Source organism: Camelus dromedarius, chromosome 32 (assembly GCF_036321535.1).
Source record: "Camelus dromedarius isolate mCamDro1 chromosome 32, mCamDro1.pat, whole genome shotgun sequence".
NCBI lineage: Eukaryota > Metazoa > Chordata > Mammalia > Artiodactyla > Camelidae > Camelus > Camelus dromedarius.
In genome coordinates this window covers 15,851,592-15,877,333 of record NC_087467.1, presented here as the reverse complement: position 1 = coordinate 15,877,333, position 25,742 = coordinate 15,851,592, and the positions used below count along the sequence as shown (strand labels likewise).

At 34.5% G+C, this 25,742-nt stretch overlaps 1 protein-coding gene and 1 non-coding gene across 5 annotated transcripts in view; both read right to left on the bottom strand.

Annotated features, from left to right (window-relative positions):
- Positions 1-1,941: 1,941 nt before the first annotated feature.
- Positions 1,942-25,742, bottom strand: part of ESCO1 (establishment of sister chromatid cohesion N-acetyltransferase 1) — a 48,134-nt gene continuing 24,333 nt past the window's right edge. For 3 of the 4 annotated variants that reach the window (XM_064481550.1, XM_064481549.1, XM_010976763.3), the window contains 5 exons: positions 25,424-25,555; positions 12,637-12,726; positions 9,862-10,005; positions 7,258-7,445; positions 1,942-3,138 (listed from right to left, as the gene is read on the bottom strand). In XM_064481550.1, coding sequence (XP_064337620.1) covers positions 2,991-3,138; positions 7,258-7,445; positions 9,862-10,005; positions 12,637-12,726; positions 25,424-25,555 — 702 coding nt within the window. In that variant the 3' untranslated portion in view covers positions 1,942-2,990. Of the gene's footprint in view, positions 3,139-7,257; positions 7,446-9,861; positions 10,006-12,636; positions 12,727-13,285; positions 13,410-25,423; positions 25,556-25,742 lie in introns of those variants that run through there. The other variant, XR_010378685.1, reaches the window with a different exon arrangement.
- Positions 10,761-10,832, bottom strand: TRNAT-GGU (transfer RNA threonine (anticodon GGU)). The gene has a single exon. It is a non-coding gene; the product is annotated as a tRNA-Thr (tRNA).

Sequence of the window (25,742 nt, the reverse complement as noted above, 5' to 3'; positions counted from 1 at the left end):
ACCCTTGAAATCAACTTAGCCATCTTAACCCCTAGTGAAATACAGCTAGGCAGGAATGTGGCTGTGTTCCTACCCAGACGCCCTAGTTGGGCAGCCATGCAAAGTAAGCAACAACAATTAAAATATCACTGCATGTCTATTGTACTTACTGTTCTTATGACAGTCATGCATTTCGTAGATATACCAAGTTGACCCTTGCATATTATGAACTGGTAGAATACTGATTCTTACAAAATGAAACAAAACCATTGTTATGTCCATGCAGACAAGGGCCTGACCCATAAGATCTTGTGGTTCCTGTCTTTACTTATGGTTCCTATGTCTATCTACAAGACACTTTTATGATGGACCAACAATTATTCAAGGGTAGGTGAGAGAAAGGTTATAGGTACCTTCATATAATCAGCAGCTATGGAATCAACCTCTTTTGAAGTTAGTGGCTCATTAGTGTTTACTCACTGCATGCACCAGTGCCTCCACCGCTCCGTAGAAACTGCTCCTCTTTCTCTGACGTCCCTCTTCAGCCTTCACTTATGGTGTAACGAGGTTGCGCGTTCTCCGAGTCCTGGTGTCTACCACTCTCTTCCGGCTCTTCCCTTGCATGTGCATTCTCAGGTGTTCTTCTGTGAGATTCTTAAATGACAGTGTTCCTCACAACTCTCCCCTACCCTCTCATTTTATAAACCCCAGGGTGGTGATCTCTTCTAAACCTTCCTATAACTAAATTAATAAAATCCTGAGTTTAGACTTTTCCCAAACTCTAGATCTACATCTCCCGTTATATACCAAATAGAGTTCTCCACTTGGAGATTCTGCAACCATCTTAAAACTGTGACCAAAACTGAGCTCATCCTTCCCCAGCCAATCCTCCCAACATAATTCTCCAGTAAGCCCTTCTCAGTAAATCTATCTCCTCAATTATCCAAATCAAAACTACCCTAGATTGTCTGTCATGATCCTTCTCTGGTCCGTTATCAGCTCCATCGATTCTTCAATTTTATCTTCTCAAAGTTTATCTGTCTCTTCATCTTCATCCACACATCACAGCTTTAGTTCGGTTTTCAACATCTTTCACAAAGACTGCTACTGTAGTCCTCAATTATCTTCTAAGTTCCTCACTTGTAAACTCCACTTCATGGGGTTATGATAATTAAACACAAGGTATGACACATGGCAAACAAATGCTAGGTACTATTAATTCTAAGAAAAATAGCTAGACTGTAAAAGTTATTTGAGAGGATATCTTTAATATAAACATGAAAATAAACTGTATTTCTAGTAATTGTAACCTTTAAACCAATCAATATATCCTCTCTACCCTCCAGTCCCCCTGAAACTACCAAGTTTGGCTCCCCAAAGAAGCATACTATTGCTTATATGGAAATTGGGCCTGTGTTATAAGATTAACAGTTACTAGAACATCTACACTACACCTGAAAACTTCATCCTGTTTCAAAAAAAATTAAGATCACTGCCAGGTACACAATGAGACCAGGGATGGCTAGAAGAATCTCAAGTCCAAAGGAAAAAGCAGTGTCAAGATCAATCAGAGGGAAATATTTACACTGCCTTACCACTCCGCCCTACAGAGTACAGAGCCTTACACGACTCCATTAATTTTAAAAGCATATATTTATGGGGGATAAAATATATACCTGCCTGTTAATCTTATTAAAAGCCCTAATTTTTAGTTGGTTCTAATTTCAGCTCAGAAAATTAATCTATATTAAACCATAGTGGTGCTTCATTCTTGGGCCATGGCTCTTCTTTGGAATACCAGAAAATTCTCATGTTAGGATCTTGTCTTTTGGAGATGCTAATGACATTCTGATCCTTTGGCAAAGTGGTAAAAACTACCTTTAAAGAAGCCAGTGCTGTAATCTTATTTCAAGGTATCAAACCTAACAAACTCCCTGAAAAAAGCACAGTAACAACACACCATTATCACATTTATCACTTAGAAAAAGCTATCAAGTATTTTATTTTACTCTACATTATATACAGGTCATAAAAGGCCACAGCAGTTTTTCAACATACAAACCCTTTAAAAGTAGAGGGCACTATGAAGGATAGACAAGTATCAAAATGAAGTCCACTAATGAGGGCATATACCCAGTGTAGTATTTCTGAGGAGTAACAAAGCAGATACCAAGTCATCCATATTTAGCCTGCAACTATTCCACAGATTTTTATAAACCCTTTTGGGATTTGTTAATAGCCTAAGTGTGCCAAGTTGCCATTTACTTTAAAAAGTGAAGCCAGAATGAAAGAATAATAAATGAGAGGGTACCATTCTAATTCTAGTTATTTATAGCTCTCCAGGAAGGAAAGCTTCAATTCTTTCCCACCTTCCACCTCCTTCCTGCTATCATAGAGTAGGAAGGAGAGAAATGGAAGGAAAAGCGCAATAGTTCAAATTCTCCTGGCTAATGGAGCTTTACTTTTCTGTGAGGATTCCTTTAAAGTATATTTCAGGTCGTTTAAGAATTAGCCTTGAATTCCTAAACACGTAACATTGACCCTTTTTGAATAATAATGCAAAAACATTGGTTTCCACTCTGAAAATACAATCTTTAAAACTATAACTGGTATCAGAGATCAATATGAAAAAATACAGTACCAAGCTACACTGGTATATTTCCATAATTAAGAACTTCAAAATATACTTATCACTGAGACCATAGTCCTTGCATTAGTTTTCAGTCCACTATGAACAATTACCTGCTGCATGTAAACATGTCTAAATAACTATAGATAAAATACATCAATCATAAATTTCTGTAAAAGATAATAAAATATCTTCTTTAAAAAACAAAACAACAATAAGCAATTACTGCATTTTTTCCAATTTTATGAAAATGGAACAACCTTATGGTTGTTGCCAGTCCTGAGTTCATTGTAATAAAAATGGCCCTAGTTCCTGGTTAAAGTCAGCAACCAATCCATTCTCTTCAGTAGATGTCTTCTGATACTGTAGGCATGAATTTAGTTTAGGTGCTATTTTGTCCATTAATAAAATTATATACCAGAAACTGACCAGTGCCACAGTACTGTGTTGCAAACAGTTTTCCATCAGGAGTAGGATCTGAGAAAGCAATTTCTTCTTTACTCAAATATGAGCCATATATAAAGTTACTCCTATTAAAAAAAGGAGAGACATGGAAGGGTAAAAAAGAAAAGTATATTACTTATTAATCATTAAAATTGAAAAGACCTGTCAAATACAATTTGAACCGAAAAACTTTCTAGGTAATATTGTATATTCTAGAAACTGTTAAAAAATAATTGTCTTATAAAAGCAGCAATAGTTTTAAAAACATTTACACAACACCTTTTCATGATAAAAATACTCATCTCTGAGTAGAAGGCACTTTCTCAACCTGATAAAGACCATCAAAAGACATCAAAGTTAATGGTAAAAAAGACTGAAAACTCTTCCTCAGACATCAGGAACAAGGTAAGGTTATGTCTGCTCAGACCTCTTCTATTCAACCAGGCCAACTAGACAAGAAAAAGAAATAAAAAGCAACTAGATTGGAAAGGAAGAAGTAAAATTATCTCTTTACAGATGACATGATCTTTATATACAAAAATCCTAAGGAATTCACAAAATAACTATTAGATCTAATAAAAAAAAGAGTTCAGCAAGGCTGCAGGATATAAGATAGCTACTAAAAACTTAAATGAAATTTAGAAAACAGGTCCATTTGTAATAACATTGAAAGAGTAAATATTTAGGATTAAATTTAACAGAGAAGTGATAGACCTAAAAAAATGGAAACTATAGAGCATTGCTGAAAGAAATTAAAGGAAATTTAAACAAACAGAAAGACATCCCATGTTTATGAATCAGAAAGAAGACTTAATATTGTTAAAATGTCATTACTTCCCAAATTGATCTACAGCTGGCTTCTTTGCAAAAATTGACAACCTGGTCCTAAAATTTATATGAAAATGCAAGAGACACTGAATAGTCAAAGACTCTTAAGAAAAGAACAAATTAGAGAACTCTCATTTCCTTATTTCAAAACACACTACAAAGCTATGGTGTTCAAGACAATAGGCTGCTGGCATAAGAACAGACCAAAGGAATAGAATTAAGAGTCCAGACAGGAAAAAACCCCTCACATTTATGATCAATCATTTTTGACAAAGGTGGCAAGACCATTCAATGGGAAAGAAAAGTCTGTTTAATAAAATGGTGCTGGAACAACTGGATATCCACATGCAAAAGAATGAAGTTAGATCCTGCCTCACATCAAAATTTTACTTAAAAACGATCAAAGACCTAAAGGTAAGAACTAAAATTTAAGCTCTTGAAAGAAAATAAAGGTATATCTTTGTGGCCTTGGATGAAGACTGGTTTCTTAGATATGACACTAAAAACACAAGTGACAAAAAGAATAACACAAATTATCATTCATAATAGCCAAAAAGTGGAAACCCACGTGTTGTTCAACTGATAGATAAAATGTGATGTGTGTGTGTGTGTTTGTGTGTACAGGAATATGACTTGACAATAAAAGAGGAACGGAATAGATACATGCTACAACATGGATGATCCTCAAAACGTTAGATGAAAGAAACCAGGCACCAAAGGTCATATATTATAGGAATCAATTTATTAAAAATGTTCAGAATAGGCAAATCTATTGAGACAAAAGTAGATTAGTGGTTGCCAGAACTTGGGGAGAAGGAACAGGGAGTGACTGTAATAGGTATCGGGTTTTGGGGGAAAGTGATGGAAATTCCTAGAATTAGGCAGTGGTGATGGTTACACAGCCTTCTGAATATCCTAAAACCCGGTGAAGTGTCACCTTAAAAAGATGAAAAAAAGGCCACCTACTGAATAGGAGAAGATACTTACAAATGAAATATCCAATAAGGATATTATATACAAAGAACTCATACAACTCAACATCAAAAGCAAACCACCAGGTTAAAACATGGGCAGAGAATCTGCAAAGATATTTTTCCAAGAAAGACATAGAGATGGCCAATAGGCATATGAAAACATGTTTGACATCACTAATCATTAGGGAAATACATATCAAAACCACAATAAGGTATCACTTCACACCTGTCAGAAAGGCTGTTATCAAAGAGACAACAAATAACAAGTGTTGGCAAGGATGCAGAGAAAAGGGAACCCTCGTACACGGCTGGTGGGAATGTCAATTGGTACAGCCACTATGGAAAACAGTATGGCCATTACTCAAATAACTGAAAGCAGAACTAGCACATAACCCGGCAATTCCATTCCTGGGTATTTACACAAAGAAAACAAAACACTAATTAGAAAACATCTATGCACCTCTATGTTCAATGCAGCATTATTTACAATAGCCAAGATATGGAAGCAATCTAAATGCCAATCAACAGATAAACGGATAAGGAAGATGTAGTGTGTGTGTATACACTCACACAAATACAACACACACAATAGACTATCAGCCATAAAATAGAATGGAATCTTGCCATTTGCAACAACATGGAAGGACCCAAAGGGTCAGATAAAGACAAATACTGTATGATTTTACTTTTACGTGGAATCTAAGAAACAAAGCAAATGAACAAACATAACAGAAACATAGTTATAAATACAGAGAACAAACAGGTGGTTGTGGGGGGCAAGGGGAGGTGAGAGGGCTGAGAGAGAAGTAGGTGTGGGAGATTAAGAGATAGAAACTTCCAGTTGCAAAATAAGTGTGTCATGGGTATGAAATGTACAGTGTGGAGAATATAGTCAATAACTATGAAATATCTTTGGTGACATACCATAACTAGACTTATTATGGTGATCATTTTTAAATGTATAGAATTATGGAAACACTATGTTGTGTAACAGGAAATAACATAGTTGCAGGTCAATTATACTTCAGAAACAAACTCATAAAAAGAGATCAAATTTGTGGTTAAGAGAAGTGGAGGCTGGTGGGGAGGGGGCATTGGATATAGGCAGTCAAAAGGTATAAACTTCCATTTATAAGATAAGTACTAGGGATATGATGCACAACATGACAAATATAATTATCACTGCTGTATGTTATACATGAAAGTTGTCTCAAGAGGGTAAATCCTAAGAGTTCTCCTTACAAGGAAAAAATTTTTTCTTTCTTTAATTTGGTATCTATATGAGGTGATGGATGTTCACTAAACTTATTGTGATAATCATTTCATGATGTACTGTAAGTCAAATTATTTTGGTGTACACCTTAAACTTATATAGTGCTGTATGTCAGTTACATCTCAATAAAACTAAAAGAAAAAAATTAAATGATTAATTTAAAAAGATTAATTTTATGCTTTAATTATATCTCAGTAAAGCTGTTATTTTAAAATGTTTTATCCCCTATACCTCCGTTTAAAAAAAAAAAAAAAACCTAATTTACCTACCCCCCAAAAAAAACCAAACCAAAAAGTTTAAAATTTTCCCAGGATATAGACTATTAGTAGAATTTTCATACTGTAATCTTAACAAGGTGAGATGGGTACATAAAGAACAACAAATGAAAAAAGTTAGAAACCTCTATGGTTTTAACAGGAAGCTTTCAGTGGCAATCATCACTACTGCGCAGAACAAACACAATGACCAAACTGTTTTATGTTTTTATAAACTAGAACCATCTCATGGTTGTGACAAGATCTAAGTTTTAAAAGATACCCTTTTTTACAATACCCTAATTTAGGATTATTATTTAATCAGCTGCATTTTCTAGATTAAGTTCTAAAAAAGCTAAAAACAAGACCTGCCTCTTCAATAAAAAATGTTAAAAAAAAAAAAACAGACTTGCCTCTCCTCTCGAGAAGGTTAGGTAGATTTAAGCCCTTCTGGATCACTGCTCATTGATTAAAAATAAGGGGGAGAGATCAGAAACAAAGTAAGGCTCTAAGATTCCTAGAGCCTTAGGATCTCACAACAATGACGGATTATTTTGAAAGCTATACCTACAGATAAATAGTAGACAGGGGTTTTATGAATAAACAAAAACAAGACACCGACCTAAAAAACCTCATTTGCATAAATAATTTTAACCTCTTCTATTAATCATTTAGCAAAGATGCTTTAAAGAGCAAAAAACAAATGTGTAATTACTGTATAATTTTACATAGAAAGTACCCACAGATCCAACATACAATCTTATGCAAAATTTAAATTAAGATAAAAAAGGTTACATAATTAAAATTAACTAAATGTCAATCTTTGCTTAAATCCTAAACCACTGAAAATGATTTGAAGCACTGCATTCAAGTTACCTTAGGCATTCAATCATGCGAGAAGCAATTTTCTTCCGGCGCATCATGCTGAACACCCATATTCGACTAATTCCGCAGATGGCAGGCTCTGGCAATGTTGAGCAGCACCAGGCTTTCTGCCTTTCAAATCTGACTTTTTCTTCTTCTGACCTGATAACTGGAAGTTTTTCTTCTATAACTCTGTAGCCCTATATGTAGCAAAATTGGGGTGGGTGCGGATTTTAACATGAGAATATTAAAAAAAAAAAAGTGAGAATATTATTAAGCAACTGTCTCTAGTACTGACCTTAGTGAGGAGGCCGCTACTTCTGTCGGGTTTCTTAACAAATTTTGGGGACCACTTAGGCGGGGACTCTCATTTTAGGAAATAAACAGACCTAGATCTACATTCTGTTCTAACTCACTTACTAATTATGTGACCAAGAGATGAAATTAATTAAGCTTTGGGTTCCTCACCTATAAATTGGACATCTCCATCACCTCTTTCAGAGAAGTGCTGAGAGATTAACAAGGTAATATATACAAAGCATCCTGCCATCATGGTTGGCACATAATAGGAACTGAGTATTAGTTTTCTCTACTTTCCATATTCTAAGGACAGGCAAAAGTACGTGTTAAGAACTCAGCAGTAACAACCGTTTCTGTGATTGCTGCCATAGCTCTAGGGTTCATTATCTGTGCAGGAACCAGGACTAGACGGCAGAGGAATCAAGAATTTAGGAACGTCCTTTCTCCACACACCCATTTCTTTTAACATAAATAGTAAAGTAGTACTTTAAAAAGCATACATCTCTTCTATCAGTCTAGTGGCCAAAAAAGGACATGACCAGCCCTCTGGGACATTATACAAACTTAGACAACGCAACTGAGAGTCAAAAAACAAGCAAGCATTACACAGCTATGTTCTAATCTAAACACTGCTACAAGCCATTTTTGGAACTGGATAGAATAGATATTTTAAAAACACAAGGGTTTACCAAAGGACAATCACTGTAAACAACAACCAACCAAAGAACACTGTAAGAAACAGTCAAAAACAAGACAGTGTCTGCAGTTTCTCTTAATGCAGAGTCATTTGCCAAATAGATTTAAGAATATTCTATTATAAAATTTGTAAATATCTTGGTCACTCTGCACATCTGACTTCAAATATCTATTTAATTTCCCTCATCTAATTAACTTCAACTGTTTCAATCATCAATTTTATTTAACGTGTGTCCTATACAAAAGGTGACACTTCCCTCAAATGAGTATCTTACTATCAATCATCCTCAGGAATAATGAATCACGCTGGCTGGAATGAAATTAAGGGGGGCGAGTTGCTAAGGACAATCCTTAAACACACAACACAGTTATCCAATACACACTGAGAGCACTCTGGCATTCAGGTAAACCAAGCATGACATTGCTGATATTTCTTAACAGTGGGACGACAATCAAGACTCAGAGACCTAGCAAGTAGGGTTAAGTGATAAAGCAAAGAATATACCCATTGCAATAAAAAAAAAAAAAAACCTACAAAACAAAAAAATCTGCACTATGTAAAATTAACTCAATTATAATACAGTACGCCTCTATGAATTAGTCATTTTACATCAAATTTATATCTCCAAACTATCTTGTCAGCTATTTATTTAAATTAGTTTTGTTATTACAAATAGTAAGTTTCATAAACTATACCATTTTAGGCTGAATTTTTTTCTAATGTATCTTAGCATATAGAAATTAACTCATGCACAGTTGTTTTGACTTTGCACTTTATTAGAAAATGTTATGATGAAGCATACATTTGCAGGCAACTATTAATGTACTGAACAATATCAACTAGACAGAAGTCAAATCTAATGCACACTGAATTAATGAGCAAGAACTCATCTGAAAAAGACAGGATTCACGTGGGGTATGCCTCAAAGTGAGAATGATTAGGAAGTCCAGAATCCTCTGTTCTCTTAAGTTAGTCTAACTTGGTTTCTACACAACTTTCATAATGTGAACACATCGCTCTTACTGTGATTCTATTATTTGTTTTTTGTACAACTTGTCTCTTAAATACAAGCCAACTCCTCATCAAGAGCTCAGAGGTGGCTGATCTATTCCAAGGGTCGGAAACTTTTCATAAAGAGCCAGGTAGTAAGTAGTTTAGGCTTTGCAGCATACTTGGCTTCAGTTCCAACTAGCCAACTCAGTCTCTGCAGTGTGAAAGCAGCAACAGACAATACGTAAGCAAATGGGCATGGCGGTCTTACAATAAAAACTTTATAAAAACAGGCTGGCTATAATTTGCCAACTCCTGATTTATTCTAGTGCTGAAGGGACTGAGATAGACAATTACATTATTAGCCAATAAAGAAACTTCCTACACAAAAGTTAACAGTATTTTATAGGATTTTTATAAAATTTATATGATTTTAACCTTACATACTGATCTGAGAACCTAATTCCCAAGCAAGATATAACTCCACTATAGAAGAGAATTACACACAGGAATTCTTGCATTCACACTCTTCCTTACATAAAATGTTGATAACTTTACCAGGATTGGGTTGTTTCTGTAACTCTTTAAACACCAAACTACATACGACCACTCTTCAAAAAATCACTTACCCATTGGATATGTTCTGCAATTAGGCAACCAACTACCTTTTTGTCATTAGAAATAAACAGAAGTGTTTTCGTTCTGGAATAGCACATTAGTGGAGCCTGTTGGAATCCTAAATCATTATCAACCATTTCTCTAATCTCGTCAACCTATTAAATAAAGAACAATATTTTTGTTAACAATGAAAGTATTTTATACATGTAAAAATACAGTTTCAGTTCAGTACGTTGAGTATATTATTCCAAAGAACATCCTCTAAAGAGTGCTTCTGAATGACTGTCTTGACCAACAATTGTTTTTCAAGCCCTGTGGGCCAATTTGTAAAAATGAGGAAAGAATGGAGAGTAATGTCAAGTCCAACAATCTGGGAACAAGAGGAATGAGAGTTCCTACTATAAGTAATAAGAACATCAAGGCTTCCCATTAGAAAGAAGCATCATGGGTCTGAGATTGGAGAGAATTTCACTGCAATCTTAGCCAGACAATCCATTTATCTTCTTCCCAAGCCTTAATTAGTACTCTCATCAGTAAAATGGAAGTGAGTACAGAGTACATGTTTACTCCTTATCAACCATTTACAGGCCAGACATTATGCAAAGCACTTTATGACTATTATCTTATTTAAATCCAATACCCCTTAGAGGTTTATAGTTCCTCACCTTGCATATGGAAGAAATAAAATTCATAGGTTAAGTAACTTTCCCATGTCAGATATTAGACATCTAGAACCAAAGAGCAGGGATTTGAATCCACAATGTTAATATGGCATCAAACTGTGCTTCTTTAGGTTTACCTCCTCGAACTGTGGTCAAGGTCAAGTAAGATAAGCTCAAACTTCTGTAAGTACTAGAAGTCAAGATTTTTGTTTTATTTTTAAATTAAAAGAAAAAATTTTACCCCTTAACGGGGGCACTGGGCATTGAACCCAGGACCTCGTGCATACCAAGCATGTGCTCTACCACTGAGCTATACCCCTGACCACCTTCAAAGATTTTTGTAAGCACTCACATTAGCTCCTTCCTCACTTAAAAAACAAATCTGCAAATATTCAGTCCAATAAACATTCATTTGTGACACTAAGTTTAAAATGTAAATAACAGGTTAAGTACTCATACTTCTCACATGCAGAATATCATGTAATATATCCCTTATTCAGCAATGAAAACTCAAGTCGTCCTAATCTTGGAACAATATCCCACAATACAACTCCTGATTCAATTTCTGAAGGGAAATGACTAATAATTTCTTAGATTTTAATTTTTAACCTATTATGGATTACTACCTAGTAATATACTGAATCATAGGTTACCATGATTTTGCTCTGAGAAATTAAAATGAGGAAATTAGAATTTACTGAGGAGTCTTGTTAAGAAATGTCAGGATGCCACATGTGGTGAAGCAAAGTACCCACAGTGCATTTACAAATGATAACAGCTGGAATTCCAAAAAATTCCAGAATTTAATTTTCATTTAGTCCACTAGTAATCCAACATTAAACAAGTATTTATTTTTGTGCAAGAATCAATGTATCAAATATAAGACAGGTGGCATGTTTATGTGTCATTCTAAATGCTGTCTACACTGTTCCACAGTGGTAGTATGGGAGCTTATTTGGGTATCTGGGATTGTTCACTCGTTTATACAGGGTATCTCAAGTCAGGAACCACAGGATAAACTTGAACAGCTGATCCCTGAACAACACGGGTTTGAATAGGCTTGGTCAAAACCTATACATGGATATTTTTCAATAGTAAATACTACAGTGGTACACAGTCTGTGGTTGGTTAAACCCAAGAATACAGAGAAACCAAGCATAGTGAATTATGGATTAACAACCCCCACCAACTGTTGTTTGAGGATTAGCTGTACTGTAAGTAGAACATTAGGGGTATTTTAAAATAAAAAGTTCAAAGTATTTTTCGTCAAGCTCCCTTTCAGGCAAAATATTCCCAAATTTAAAGAGGTCCAACTATTATCCTGAGGAAAGTACAATAAACTACTTTCCTTATGTTTCTAGACACGTTGGATACACTCTAGTTTAATTAAGTTTTTCAGATAAAGAATCAGATCCACTGCTTTACATTATGAGGTACTTCTGAAAAAGCATCTGGAGGAAAAACATTTTGAGTATATTATTTGAAACTGTAATTAACATATTGTTTAAAAATAGGTTTGTGTCTTACGGTTTCTTGACTTCTAGGATATTCTATACAATAAAATGGTTCCAGACATCATTATCTCTCTGGTTCACTTCTCTGAACCCTGAACTGGAGTAAAACCTGGCTCACACTAGATTAGAGGATTTTAAGTTTTCTACATTATTTTATAAATAGCATAAATCTTGTTTTTTATCTTAACATTATGATTATCTCATGTTTAACTTAAGGATTACTATGACCTATTACTAGATCCCCTTCTACAATAAGCTTTTATGTAGAAATTTACTCTCAGAATGAAATGACATTTATTAATTTTCTGCATTATTATGATTCAGATTTTTATTTTAATTCTGACTCCTGAAGTCACTTATGTGACATTATTCATTACTGTCTTCTATACCATCACTCAAATTATTGGTAATATGAGACAATTCATTTCACATATGCTAGACAAACTACAAAGTTTAAGCATAATTTTTCAGTGGGTTGTATTCTTTAATTACTTATTTCTTATTTTCAGAATTGGTGTTTAAATGCACTCTGCTAGCAATATTTCATCCTCTTAAAATTAGCTGCAAAATTATATTAATCATTCTACATGTACTTCCATTAGAAACTTACCTTTTTCAGAGCATACTTTGGGTCTTCAGGAAGAACCATTATTATCCTGCCATCAGGATATTCAGCCAGAATTCTTTCCTTTTTCCAGCCCTAGATACAAAAAAAAAAAAGAAAAAAAGAATTAGTTATGTATTACATTTCATTCATCATATTCATGTATAATAAGAAAAAATACATCAGTGTGTCTAAAAATTGCAAACATGGAAAGTATATGCTCATTAATGTTTAATAAGACATGACAAATCAGCTAATTTGTTAAGCATACAATAGGTAAAATACAAGCTAATTTCTACTATTCATTCAGAGAGCTAACACCACAAGAGCATTTCTAATTTATCATTTCCCATTTTAAATTAATTTTGAAAATCACACACCAAAAGCAAGCCCCTTAAAGCCAGCGATTCCCAGAACCTAAAAGATAACTCTCTCCCAGATTCCTGATAAAAGAATTAAAGTCTTAAATTTCTTTGGAACATGGTTACCTCCACAAACAAACACTCATGGTTTTATGTCTGGCATGCCAAAGACCTCCAGGAGGTTTTAAATGAACTGATTTGCATGCAGTAGCCCAATATGTAAGGAATAGTTTTTATTCTTATTGATCACAACTGTCAAAGTCACAAGAAGGAGACTATAAAAATATAACTACCTTCTAAGAATCTAATAGGGAAGGAGAGGCTACGTTGTGTGTATCTGAAGTTAAACATACTCAAAAAAAGAGAGGTAATAAACTCTTCTTCAGATCCACACTCGTGGTGATTAATGAGCAGAACCTGCATGAAAAAAAAAACAAAACAAAAGCCACTTAAATCTAGTAAGATGGGACTGAACCAGAGGTTAAAACTAGGAGCTTTGAAGTTAAAATTAAGTACAGAAGGAATGAGCTTAACTGGTTGTTTCATTTGTCTTACCCAATCAACTTAAATAAAAAAGGCCTTTCAAGAAGCAACATGTACTTCTATTAGAGAAAACCAGCATCTTCTTTGTGAGATTTAAGAATATTAAAGCTCAATGAAACCAAGAAAAAAGTATTTTTAAAAAAATACTATGGCAAGTCTGAAAGGAGGTAGATTTTCTTAAACAATCCAGAATGGTTTTTTGGGGAGAGAGCAGGATCTTAGTTCGGGACAAAAAGTTTTAGCAACAAGCATGGTATAGATGACAATTTGGATTAAAGTATTTAAAGTGAGAATTTTTCTAAAAAATACAGCCCCCAAAGGTAAAGTAAAATTCAGGTAATTATAATTATGACTAATAATGTATTCCCAAGATTTGAAAATTTTCTTTTCAAGAAGCAGAAACAATAGTCACAGAAGTCCTTTTTTTTTCAAATCTAAAACTAAACCTGAATCATATCCAGATCTGAATATAGGTAAACATTTTTAAAGGCATAAAAGATATCACTTCTTAAGAAAAAAATCACCTCCTTTAAAAAATGTATATTAATATATTATTTGAGGAAAATAAATCTATTTTGCATAAAATGAAAAGAGACATTTCATTTTAAAAACTAAACTACAAATTCAATGAAGAGCTAGAATTTAAGTAACCTCACCTTACAGCAAAGTCATATTTCCTGAACTGAATTATGTGAAGATAATTTGATAAGCTCAGAGCCAGGAACCAAAGATGAAGACCAAGTACATTTTTTTCTTATAAATCACAATATCACAAGCACTGAAGATGATTATCTGACAGAACTTTGATTTAAAAGTGACTGGGATCAATTTATTTCTGAGCTAAATTTAACTGTACACACAATACATGTTGTTCAAGTAAAATAGTAAAAACCTATTCTGTTACTCATAGACCCTAGAGCCAACTCCATCACTTACTTAGCTATGTAATTTCAGGCAAAATACATATCCTTCTTTCTGCTGTTTTCTCATAATTGTAACTACTTCGTGATTTGATAAAGAACTTTGAGAAGTTTAATATAGGTAAAATGCTTACATTAAGACCCTGGTACACAGAAAGCCTTTAATGTCATTTATTATTTTTCCTCGTAGATGTAAAATAAATTAAGTTGTATCAATTTATTTACACCAAAAAAACTCCTCTGGGAATTTAAAAACATGAAGATTTATCTTATATGTTGATTCATGTTCAGTCAGTCTATTAAAGCATAATTAAGCATAACGCTATCTGAAGTTCTCTTCAAATCTGTTAGCTATATTTATTACCACTAGAGTATTTCAAGATTTATAGTTTCCCATTTTAAATGACTTAACTATTAAAAACAAACCAATTTGTTTAAATTAATTTTTCATAGTTCGAAAGAAACTATTCAGAAACATAAAAGTCCCACGGCACAGTGGTTTTTTAACTCGTTATGTAAGTGAGTTAGGAATCAAAGAATACATACAAGAATTTAAGTTTTATTTTAGAAAAGTATGACTCAATTCAAAGGTGTTTTATATAGAGTTTTCATTTTTAAGGTATGCTATGACAGCAGGATCTCCTCCATACTTTTCTGGTTCTCTGCAATATTTCAATGTAATAGAAGCTAGAACCCCTAAGAACTTCTACTCCTCTAGTAAAACTGTCTGTTGGTAAATCCTGTACCCTATGACCAATTTTCTTTGATCTAGGGATGAAGCTACAGGGATCTAGAGTTTTAGGATGACTATGCTGCCGAGGTCTACAATGAGACATACTATAAATATAGACCATAAGCTCCAAAAGTACCAAGACTTTGTTTGACACACACTATATCCCAAGCTCACAGCACTGAAAATTAAGTATCCAATAAATATTTCTGAAAAGCTGGAATGTGCTTGAAGGACTGAAGCCTCTAATTATGAAACTAAGAAATTAAATTCTCTGTGTCTTAGTTTTGTAACCTATGTAATAATACTTACTTTATTTGCTAAAGAAAGAGAAGTGATGAAATCTGGTCTTTATTAAAGTAACCCAATTTATAATTCAGGGAAAAAGTCTAGAGTTCAGCTATAAGATATTTTAATATATGGTAGTTAACTTTCTTAAATGATGTCTACCTACTCAACTTGCTGAAATGACCAATGTTACTTTTCCCTGAGTAACAGAAACTGATGCCTGGGGCACAATGACTAACTCTCAACCAGTAAACAACAAGTATGGTATTCCACAACTGAGTGAGAAGATTACCAAGTCATTTGTTTGTTTCTAAACGTGATTATGCCAATTTATTTATTATTTTTAATTATAAAATGCAATCAAACTGACAAAATGAGAGTGCAAAAATAGTTGTTTTAATGAAAATTAGGCAGAATACTCTGGAAAAAAGCAAACAGGCCAAGCCTCTTTTAAAAATCAGAAATATAACAAGAACGATTCTATACCCAGACTCTCAGATTGCTCTGCAATATGTAAGTACTTGCTCTATTTTTTTAAAAGTACATCATAGAGGATGGCTATGGGTATGATTTATATGAGGGGAAAAAACTAAACTAATTAGGGGATCGATACTCAAACAGCCTCCCCCCATCAATTACATTTAATATACATTTATATGCTTCAAGTTATAATAAAATGTTTAAACTACACAATGACCATATAGAAGACATTGTTCTTTGTCCATCCCAAGCCATTTTCCCTTATTCTTTTTCTGCCCATTTTGTTTGGGGTGGTTATGTGTGCATTCCCAACAATAAATTGAGTAGTCCAAGCTAGTGGTTCTCAACAGGGCTGTTACTGATCCTTTAGGCTAGACATTCTACCTTCTTTGGAATTGTCACACGCACTGCAAAAAGTTTAGTATCCCTAGCCCCTGCTCACTATATGTCAATATTCTCCATATATTTCCAGATGCTGAAGTTATATAACAAAATACCCCATTTCCCCACCTTGAGAACCACTGGCATAAACCAATCATACTGCCTGATTTCTTTTTAACAGATTCTTGCTTTCCCAGCTCCCTTGCAGCTAACGGTAGCTATCAGGCCCAGTTCTGGTGAATGAAGCAAAAGGGAACTTTTGCCAGGGCTTCTGGGGGAAATGTTGTTCTTCACTGATAAGAGGAAAAAACCACTTGAAGGACCTTTCTGGAAACAGCACACACCCCAACCAACATTCATTCCTGCTTTAAGTCTGAATATGGTATCTGTACTACAGCATTCTACTTTCTGGACTATAAAACCACACATGTGAAGCTAAAAGGTCAACACACTAAGAAGAGAGCACTGAATGAGCAATACCCAACATTGATGATTTTTTTTTGTTATTTTTGTTTTAATTTTTGATTGTTGAACTGCTGGATAGAACAACCCCAGACTATGCACCTCCTAATTTCTTGTTAAGAGAACATATATCCTAATGATTTAAGCCACTATTAGTTGGGTATTCTGATACTAAGGATCTCCACTTGAATCAACTTTTTTGATTAACTGATCCAATTCTCCTAATTTTGTCAGTTAACAAAACTTCTACTGTTGTTACATTATCAAAATCTACTACTGTTGGAATAATATTTCTCATAAGATACACTTGGGCCAGATATACCTAATTAAAAGCCAAACAAGAGGAATTATGAGATTCTTTTCTCTCCTGTCATTTTCAAATATTAAGGAATCCTAAATATCCTTTTATTAGGATTCATCAATTAATAAGCATTTTCAACTTGCAGCAATAATTTCCCAGTATACAAAAAATATTTTATTTGATATAAACCTCATCTCAAGGTCCTTTGGGCTTAGCAAATCTAATGACCTCCTCAGTGGCACTCATGATTTTAAAACACTCATGGCCTAAACTCTACTCCACTCCTATTCCCAAATCTATTGCTGAAAAATGTTCTCAAAATGTATCTTTGGGAGTTCTACTCCCAGTCAGAATAAAGAAGGTCATGAGAAGATCACTGCTCATATTTTAATAAGAAAACACCCAGTAAACTAAAAAGCATTAAGGCAATGGAGAGCTGTGGACTGGTTTCCAGAGATGAACCAGCCCTACCTAGGGAAGCCATTTTTATCCCTAAGACATTGAACAAGTCTGAGAGCATGGGCAAAGAAGTAGACTGTCACAGGCAGAAAACAAGAGTCTCCTACTGGGACAGGGAAGACTCCAATTGTTACTGTCATAGGTTAGCTGGCATGGAAGTCTGAAATCTGCAGGAGCTCCAAACACAGAGCTAATTCTCCACCAATTCTTTCCCAATGCACATTTGCTGAATGGAGTGAGGAGGTACAGAGAGATTTGTGTCCTTTGGAGTTTAGATCCTCAATCTCTTCTGGAGAGACGTGTCTAATGCCAAACTTAAGATATTAAAACCCCAAATGGATGGGAAAACTAAAATTTCAACCCAAATCAATTCCTAGTTAGATCCAAGACACCAGCCTCTTACCTACAGTTGCCTGACAGAAAAAAGGGAAAGCTCTTGGCGGGGCTGAGGGGAAGGGAAGGGAGGTTATCTGATTATCTACTTCAGCCTCTAGTGCTCTTTTATATACAATGTCCACTGTCCAATAAAAACTCGTAAGACTAGATAAGATTCAACGTTGCCAAGAGGTCAGTTCTTCCCATCGTGATCTATAGATTCAACCCAATACCAATCAAAATCCCAGCAACCTGTTTTGTGGATATTGACAAACTGATTCTAAAGTTTAAATGGAGAGGCAAAAAAGCCAGAATAGCGAACACAATATTGAAAAAGAACAAAGTCAGAGAACTAATACTACTGGATATCACACTTACTATAAAACTACAATGATCAAGACAGTGTGATGTTGGTGAAAGAAGAAACAAAGAGATAATGGAACAGAAGAGAAAAGCCCAGAAATAGATCTACATAAATACAGTCAACGGGTCTTTGATGAAAGAGCAGCAGCAATACAATGGAGAAAAGACAGACTTTTCAACAAATGGTGCTGTAACAACATCTGTCCACAAGGGGGATAAAAAAAGATTTAAACACAGACCTTACACCCTTCACAAAAATTAACTCAAAATGGACCATAGACCTAAATGTAAAATGCGAAACTATAAAAACAAAACAAACAAACAAAAACTCCTAGAAGATAATGAAGGAAAAAATCCAGATGACCTTGGGTATGGTAATGACTCTTCTTTTGGGGGTGGGGGTAATTGGGCTTATTTATGTATGTATTTTAGTAGAACCAGGACCTTGTGTATGCTAAGTATCTGCTCTACCAATGAGCAATAACCTCTCCCCTTGGCAATGACTTTTTAGACACAACACCAAAAACACAATCCATAAAAGCAAGAATTGATAAGATGGACTTCATTAAACTTAAAATGAAGAACTTCTGCAAGAGACACTGTCAAGAGAATGAGAAAACAAAGCTCACAATGGAAGATATTTACAAAAGATCTATCTGATAGAGGGCTGTTATCCAAAATATACAAAGAATTCTTAAAACTTAGTAAGAAAACGAAAACCCTGTTTAAAAAATGGGCCAAAGACCTGAACAAATGCCTCACTAAGAAGATACACAGGTGGCAAAAAAGCATATGAAAAGATGCTCCAGATCCTGCCACCAGAGAAATGCAAATTAAAACAGTAAGATACAGAACACAACAATTAGAATGGCCAAAACACTGACAAAAGCAAATGCTGGTAAGAATGTGGAGCAACAGGAGATCCTTCATTGCTGGTGAGAATGCAAAATGGTACTGCCACTTTGGAAAATATTTTAGCAGCTTCTTACAAAACTAGACATACTCCTACCACACGACTCAGCATTCTTACTCCTCTGTATTTACAAAAAGGAGTTGAAAACGTATGTCCACAAAAACAAAAACAAACCAAAAAAACCCTGCACATGGACATTTATAGCAGCTTTATTCACAAATGCCAAAACTTGCAAGCAACCAAGTAGGTGAATGGGTATTAAACTATGATACATCAGCATAATGAAATATTATTCATCACTAAAAAGAAATGAGCTATCAAGCCATGAAAAGAGAGTAACTTTATATAAATACATATTACTAAGCAAAACTCAATGTGAAAAGCCTACATACTATATGATTCCAACTATATGGCCTTCTGGAAAAAGCCAAACTTTGGAAATAGTTAAAAATGATCAGTGGTTCCCAAGGGGTGGGGTTAGGGAAGGATAAAAAGATGGAGAACAGAGAATTTTTAGGGCAATGTAATTATTCTGCATGATATTAGTGGATACATGTCATTCTACATTTTTCAAAACCATTGAATGTACAACACCAACAGTGAACCCTAATATAAAGTACGGACTTTGGGTGATCATGACGTCTCAACGTAAGTCCATCACTCTGGTATCACTCTGGTATGCAATGTTAAGCACATGTGGGGGTAGGAGTATACAGGAAGGAACTCTGTATACTTTCAGCTCGATCTCACTATAAACCTAAAACTGCTCTAAAAAATAAAGTCTGTTTTAAAAATGTAGTAAGACCACGGACAGAAACAGAAAATTGTAATTCAAGATCAAGAGGGGAAAAGTCAATACAAACGGGCCCAGTGTGACCCAAATGTTTGAATTAGCAGAAGAGAACTTTAAAATTGCTATTATAAGTATGCTAAAGATTTTAAAGGACAAGACAAACTATATGAAAGAATTTCACGAGAGAAACACTCTCAAAGACATAAATCCTGTGACAGAAAGATTAGAAGTATCATTTTCATATATATAAAGAAAAATGTATCTGGCAAAAAACTTTAAATACAACTGAAGAAAAACCACTGGTATAAAATGACTTATAATAACCTCTTACATCTTGGTGAGAAAAAGAGTTAAAATTACTTTAACTATTTTTCTAAATGAAGAAGAAACCATTTTAGCACCTAAATTCAGTCAGATATGTAACTTAATATGCAAACCTAGCACAATAAACCTCTAACTGCCACAGTGAATTCAAATTTGGGCTGCTTTGCATATTTTGAAGCACATTACTATTAACTTTATTTTCTAACTTACAAATAATGTTGCATGTCCTCAAAAGATATTTATACTATTAATTCCCAATGATTTAAAACCAACAAACATCAGAGTTGCCAAAACCCAGAGAAATCTTCTGATTTAATCTCATTTTTAAATGATAGAACTGACACTCACCACTACTGTTCGGTGGCTTCAAATCAAAATCTGTTCTTTAATACAATGTATTTGTTGAGTCCCTACTACTCATTGGCAGGTGTTCTTTAGCATGATAAAGAGACTATCAAGGACTCTTCTTTGACGAAGTTTCTACTCCTGTGGTGAATATACACGAACTTTCAGAGTGTGATAAACTAAAGGAAATAAAACTGAAACAGAAGAGCGACAGGGGGAGCTGTTTTGCACTGGGTGGTCAGGGAGGGTGTGTCTTTGAGACTGTTAGATGTGAAAGAGGAGAGCCAGTGTGTGAAGATCTGAGAGGATACTCTATGAAAAAGTAAAATAAGTACAAATACACCAAGAATGGAATGTGGTTGGAGTGGTTTAAGAATAGAAGGAGGAGCTATGTGAGTGGAGAACAGCAAGTAAGGGGAAGAGTGTAAGGTGACGAGATGAGAGACACTGGATTTGTTAAGTATTCTGTATTTTATTGTGTGTGTGATTAAGAAATCACTGGAGAATTTTATTCAAAAAAGGAAGGGTATAATCCAGTTTAAGTTTTTAAAAGACTACTGCAGACACTATGGAGGACTCCATGGAAACAAAAATGAAAGTCAGAAGACCAGTTAGAAAAGCATTACACAAATGGTTCAGGAAAAAAAAAAAGACAGCAGCTCAGTTCAAAGCGGTAGCAGTGGACATGACAAAAGTGGATCTGGAACCTACTTTGAAGATGAGATTTACTTATGGATTGAGTATAGACGTGCAGTAAAAAGAAAACTTAAGGACTGTTCTTAAGTTTTCAGTTTGTGGAAATGAGTAGATGGTGGTGCCATCTCTAAAACAGTGAAAAGCAGAGGAAGAACAGATTGGAGTTTTTATTTGCCACTGGATACGTTACAGGTTCTCCCTCCCCAGAGTATGCGAACGCTTTTTAAAAATGTAAAATTTTGTTGCATGTTACATTCATTCTAAAGGCATTCTTTATCCAATATATGGCCCCCTCATCCCAAAGGAAAATTATTTTCTGACTAAGATTTGGAAGTGCTGGTGCCACCCTCCATTTACATACCACAATATTCTAAGTCTTTAAGACACAATGAAATAGAAAAACTAAAAATCAGGGTCAGGGAAGAGAAATAAAAACGTGGATGCTTAAAAAAATTTTGATAATTTTTTGTAACAAATTACTACCTGTTTCTAAAGACTACATCTCAACTTTCAACACAGGGTATTACAGCCTTACCTTTAAGCAGGGAAACTCAGATCATATTCTCTGACCTGGCTCCCTGAGTATCCCCACAAATGTATCTGCGCCCTGTTCCCCAGTGATGTCAGAGTATAGTTCTAACAGCCAAGGCTACTTTACTTCAGATTCCTTTTCCATTCCCAAGACTTAAAAATCTCTATTCCTGCTCTACACACAGTTTCTTCTTTTGTCTAATTATCATCAAAAGGAATATAGAAAAAGTACACAGAGGTAAATTCACTTGTATTCAAATTTCACATAAAAGAAATTAAAGGTTACTGGATCACAGTTTCCTGGACTCAGCTTTCTGTAGAGCAGCACTGTCCAACTGAACTCTCCGTGACAACAGAAATACTCTATGTTGACACTAATACACAGCCTCCAGAAACATGTGACTACTGAGCACTGGCTAGTGTGGCTGAGGAACAGCATTTTTAATTTTATGCGGTGTAGTGCCACCAAACTGCATAGTGCAGCTCTACAGCCAATCAGCTTTCTGTCAAATCCTTCTTCAAAGTTTTTCTTGTCATCAATTTCCCCCCCATTTCCACCAACGCCTTAGTAACTCGGCACTACACAACCCTGTGCATATACTACTCTCCCTATATGCCACTAAAATAGTTCTCTCCCTACATGCCACCAAAATATTATTTCAATATTAAACTATCGTTCACAATGCTCACAATTCTCCAATATCTAAAAGAACTGAAAGAATAAAGTCCAAACAGCATTCAAAATCAAAATATCACAATCCAACCTGATGTATTACTTTCTAGTCTTACTACCTACCAAACTCTGATTCAGTAAAAAAGATCTACTCATTATTCCCCACAAAGATGTTAAGCTTCCTCATGCTTTAGTTATACTACACTATTAATCATAGTGACCACCTCTGTCCATTTTCAAAAGTCAAATCTTCATTCTTTCTCATACATGAAAACAAACCTCTCTTCTGATCACTGCTCTACCAAAGTAATTATCACTTCTAAATTGCAAATCTAAACTGATAATTTAGTTAATATTGACTTACTACTTTAATCGTTACTTAAATCTTTTATTGCTAACTTTTCATTTCTTTTAGGCTTTGTTCCTAAACTTGAAGGCAAGAGCATATCAAATACCCTGAGAGTAAGACCCTCCACAGAGCATTTAGTCTGATGTTCATTAGTTCAAAGGCAATAAGGAAGAGCAGACATAAAAAGGATTACGTTATGAGTTTCTCTGCAAAGAATCCAAACATTATTCCTCTTCTGCATTACTCAAAGCTAAAAACACAGCTGAGTTCTGGATAGGTTCCTAGCCTGACAACATGGCTCAACACTCTTGGGGAAATTTTTCCTGCTTTCTCTTCACAACTTTAGGAAAACAGTTCATGAAGGGAAACTGAAGTGTACGTAGGTCTAAACCAGAATCCAGGCTCCCCCTGAAGCCTTAAGAGGCTCCTTCCTAAAAGTTTCTAAAAAGTCAGATAAAATACATTTCCTCAAATGGTGTCAAGGAGGCACATGGAATACAGTGAGGAATAGAGAGAGCACCATCACTCTTTCTCCTACCCGAAACCGAAGAGGATAAGGAAAACAAAAAAATACTTGCCAACCGAAAACAGGCTTTGTAGGCATCAATTTCTACTATGACTATATAAATTACATACTATTGTAATCTCTCGAAAACAAGACTTCAGCCATTTTTACCATGTCTAAGGGAAAATTTTTAAACCCAAAATCCAGGGCTGTGATCACAGCAGAACATCTTTAATATAGGTACGTTTTTATCCTCTCTTCATACACTAGAAAAGAATGCTACAATGTTTTGGAGGAGTTTCTACGTCTGAAAACAGCAAAAAATAAGAATATTAACCTTAATGTTAGCATAAGATGGCCAACTGCTAAACTCAATTCCTTCTCTTGAGCTTATTTCAAAAGTAAATAAAATAACCCATAGCTCTGTCCCATCAAGGAGGGTGAGGGTGGGGGACTGGGGCAGAAATCAATCTGCCCCCAAGTTGCTATACTGCTTTGAAGTTTTGCAAGAGCCAGAATTTGTTGAGAAGGTGATGACTCCACCTTGCTCCATAAACTAATTTCCTCTGGTACTGTGGAAGAACAGAGTACATTATTTCCTGGTTGATTTCTTTACTGTTTGTGTCAGAAATTAAGAACTTCCCTTAAGATAAAGAATTAAGCCTTTTAAACCTACTTTTTATAATTTTAGGAAACTGATCACAGAAAATAAAATAATGCAAATTGAACAGAATACATTTAAACTAACTTCTACCAGATTCACACATTCAATAAAATAAACTGAAATATTTTTTCCCCAGAAATATTCTGCAATTTAGCTACCTGATAGAACTATTTTTCTTTTCTAGTTGTAAGGATATTAATCCAGTCAAATTGGGAAAGTACAAATTTCAAATAGCAAATCAATATCTAACTACAGATATTCTAAGTCTACACACCTTATATTCCACTTTGTTAAGTGGTAGGAGGCTGTGTGTGTGTGTGAAAAAGCAGATGAAAAAAGGAATAGAAAGGATCACCACAGAAGGGAACCAAAAAAAGAAAACCCCACCTATCTTGGGAAGAAGTAACTGGATAAACAAAACAGTGACTATGAACCCTTCAACCAAAAGTAAGGATACAAATTTAACTAAAGCCAATAAAGATCTTTAAATAATTCACCATCTGTGTCTATATGAAATGAATTGGTGATCTCAGTTCAGCTATCCTGGAGGTCTTATTAATGTGAGTGTACAGTACTGAAGGTAACATGTGTAAAATAAAAATAAATTCCATTTCAGATATGGGTAAACAGCAATTCAATTAAATTACTATTTTCACAAGATCTCTGAAATGGTTCAAAACTATTTAAAACTTTGCTATTTCCAAAAACAAGTATTAAATAATACCCACTATGCCTCAAATGCACATACATTAAAAAACATACACTAAAACATATTTACTTTGTGGGATTTTTTTTTCTTTTAGTGTACTACAAATTCTGAGGTTTTAACCTTCAAGAATTTTTCTCTTAATTTTATTAAGAAAAACTCTCATGTTAGCAAAGAGGTAAAAGAAACTCTAAAACCATCTATTTGGTATTTTATATATATATATTATATATATATGTGTGTGTGTGTGTGTGTGTATATATATATCTCACTATCAATTCCCAAATAAAAAGTTGTGCCAACCTATACTATTAAACAGGCTGATCAACAGTTATTATTAAAATCAAATAAAAATTTAAAAATACTTAAGTTGAATAGCATTACTTATTAAAAGAGATATAATGATTCTTTAAAAATACAGCAAATTAAAAATCCCACAACATACACCAGCTAGAACAGATTTGCTGGTTTTTATGTTTGGCTCGTCTTAAAATAAGCCAGTATATATACTACAAGGGCTTTGTATATATTACCATTTCCTAAAGACAAAAATTTTTCAATGACTTAAATTTGGCAATTCATCTCTGATTATCTGATTCTGCCATTTTAGAAGTCATGAATTCCACTTACCACATATTTTACAGCACTTATAAACTGGTTGTGGAAGAGCAGATGCTGTGTTTCATCTTCTGGATTTGAAGCTGTGTAAAGCATGCCACAAACATTACAGGAAACTGCTCCAAATCTTTTTTGTCCTGCATCCTATTTATAAAAAACAAAAAGTTTTTTTCCTCTCAGAAGAATAATTCCAGGACATAAGCCTCTAAAGCTATAATGTGAACACAAAGTGCAAAGTGTTTAAAATAACATTCAATGTTGATTACAAAAACTAAGATTTTTATCTTTGAAATCTGTGTGTAATGTTATCAAGAACTGTTTTCCATTTTAG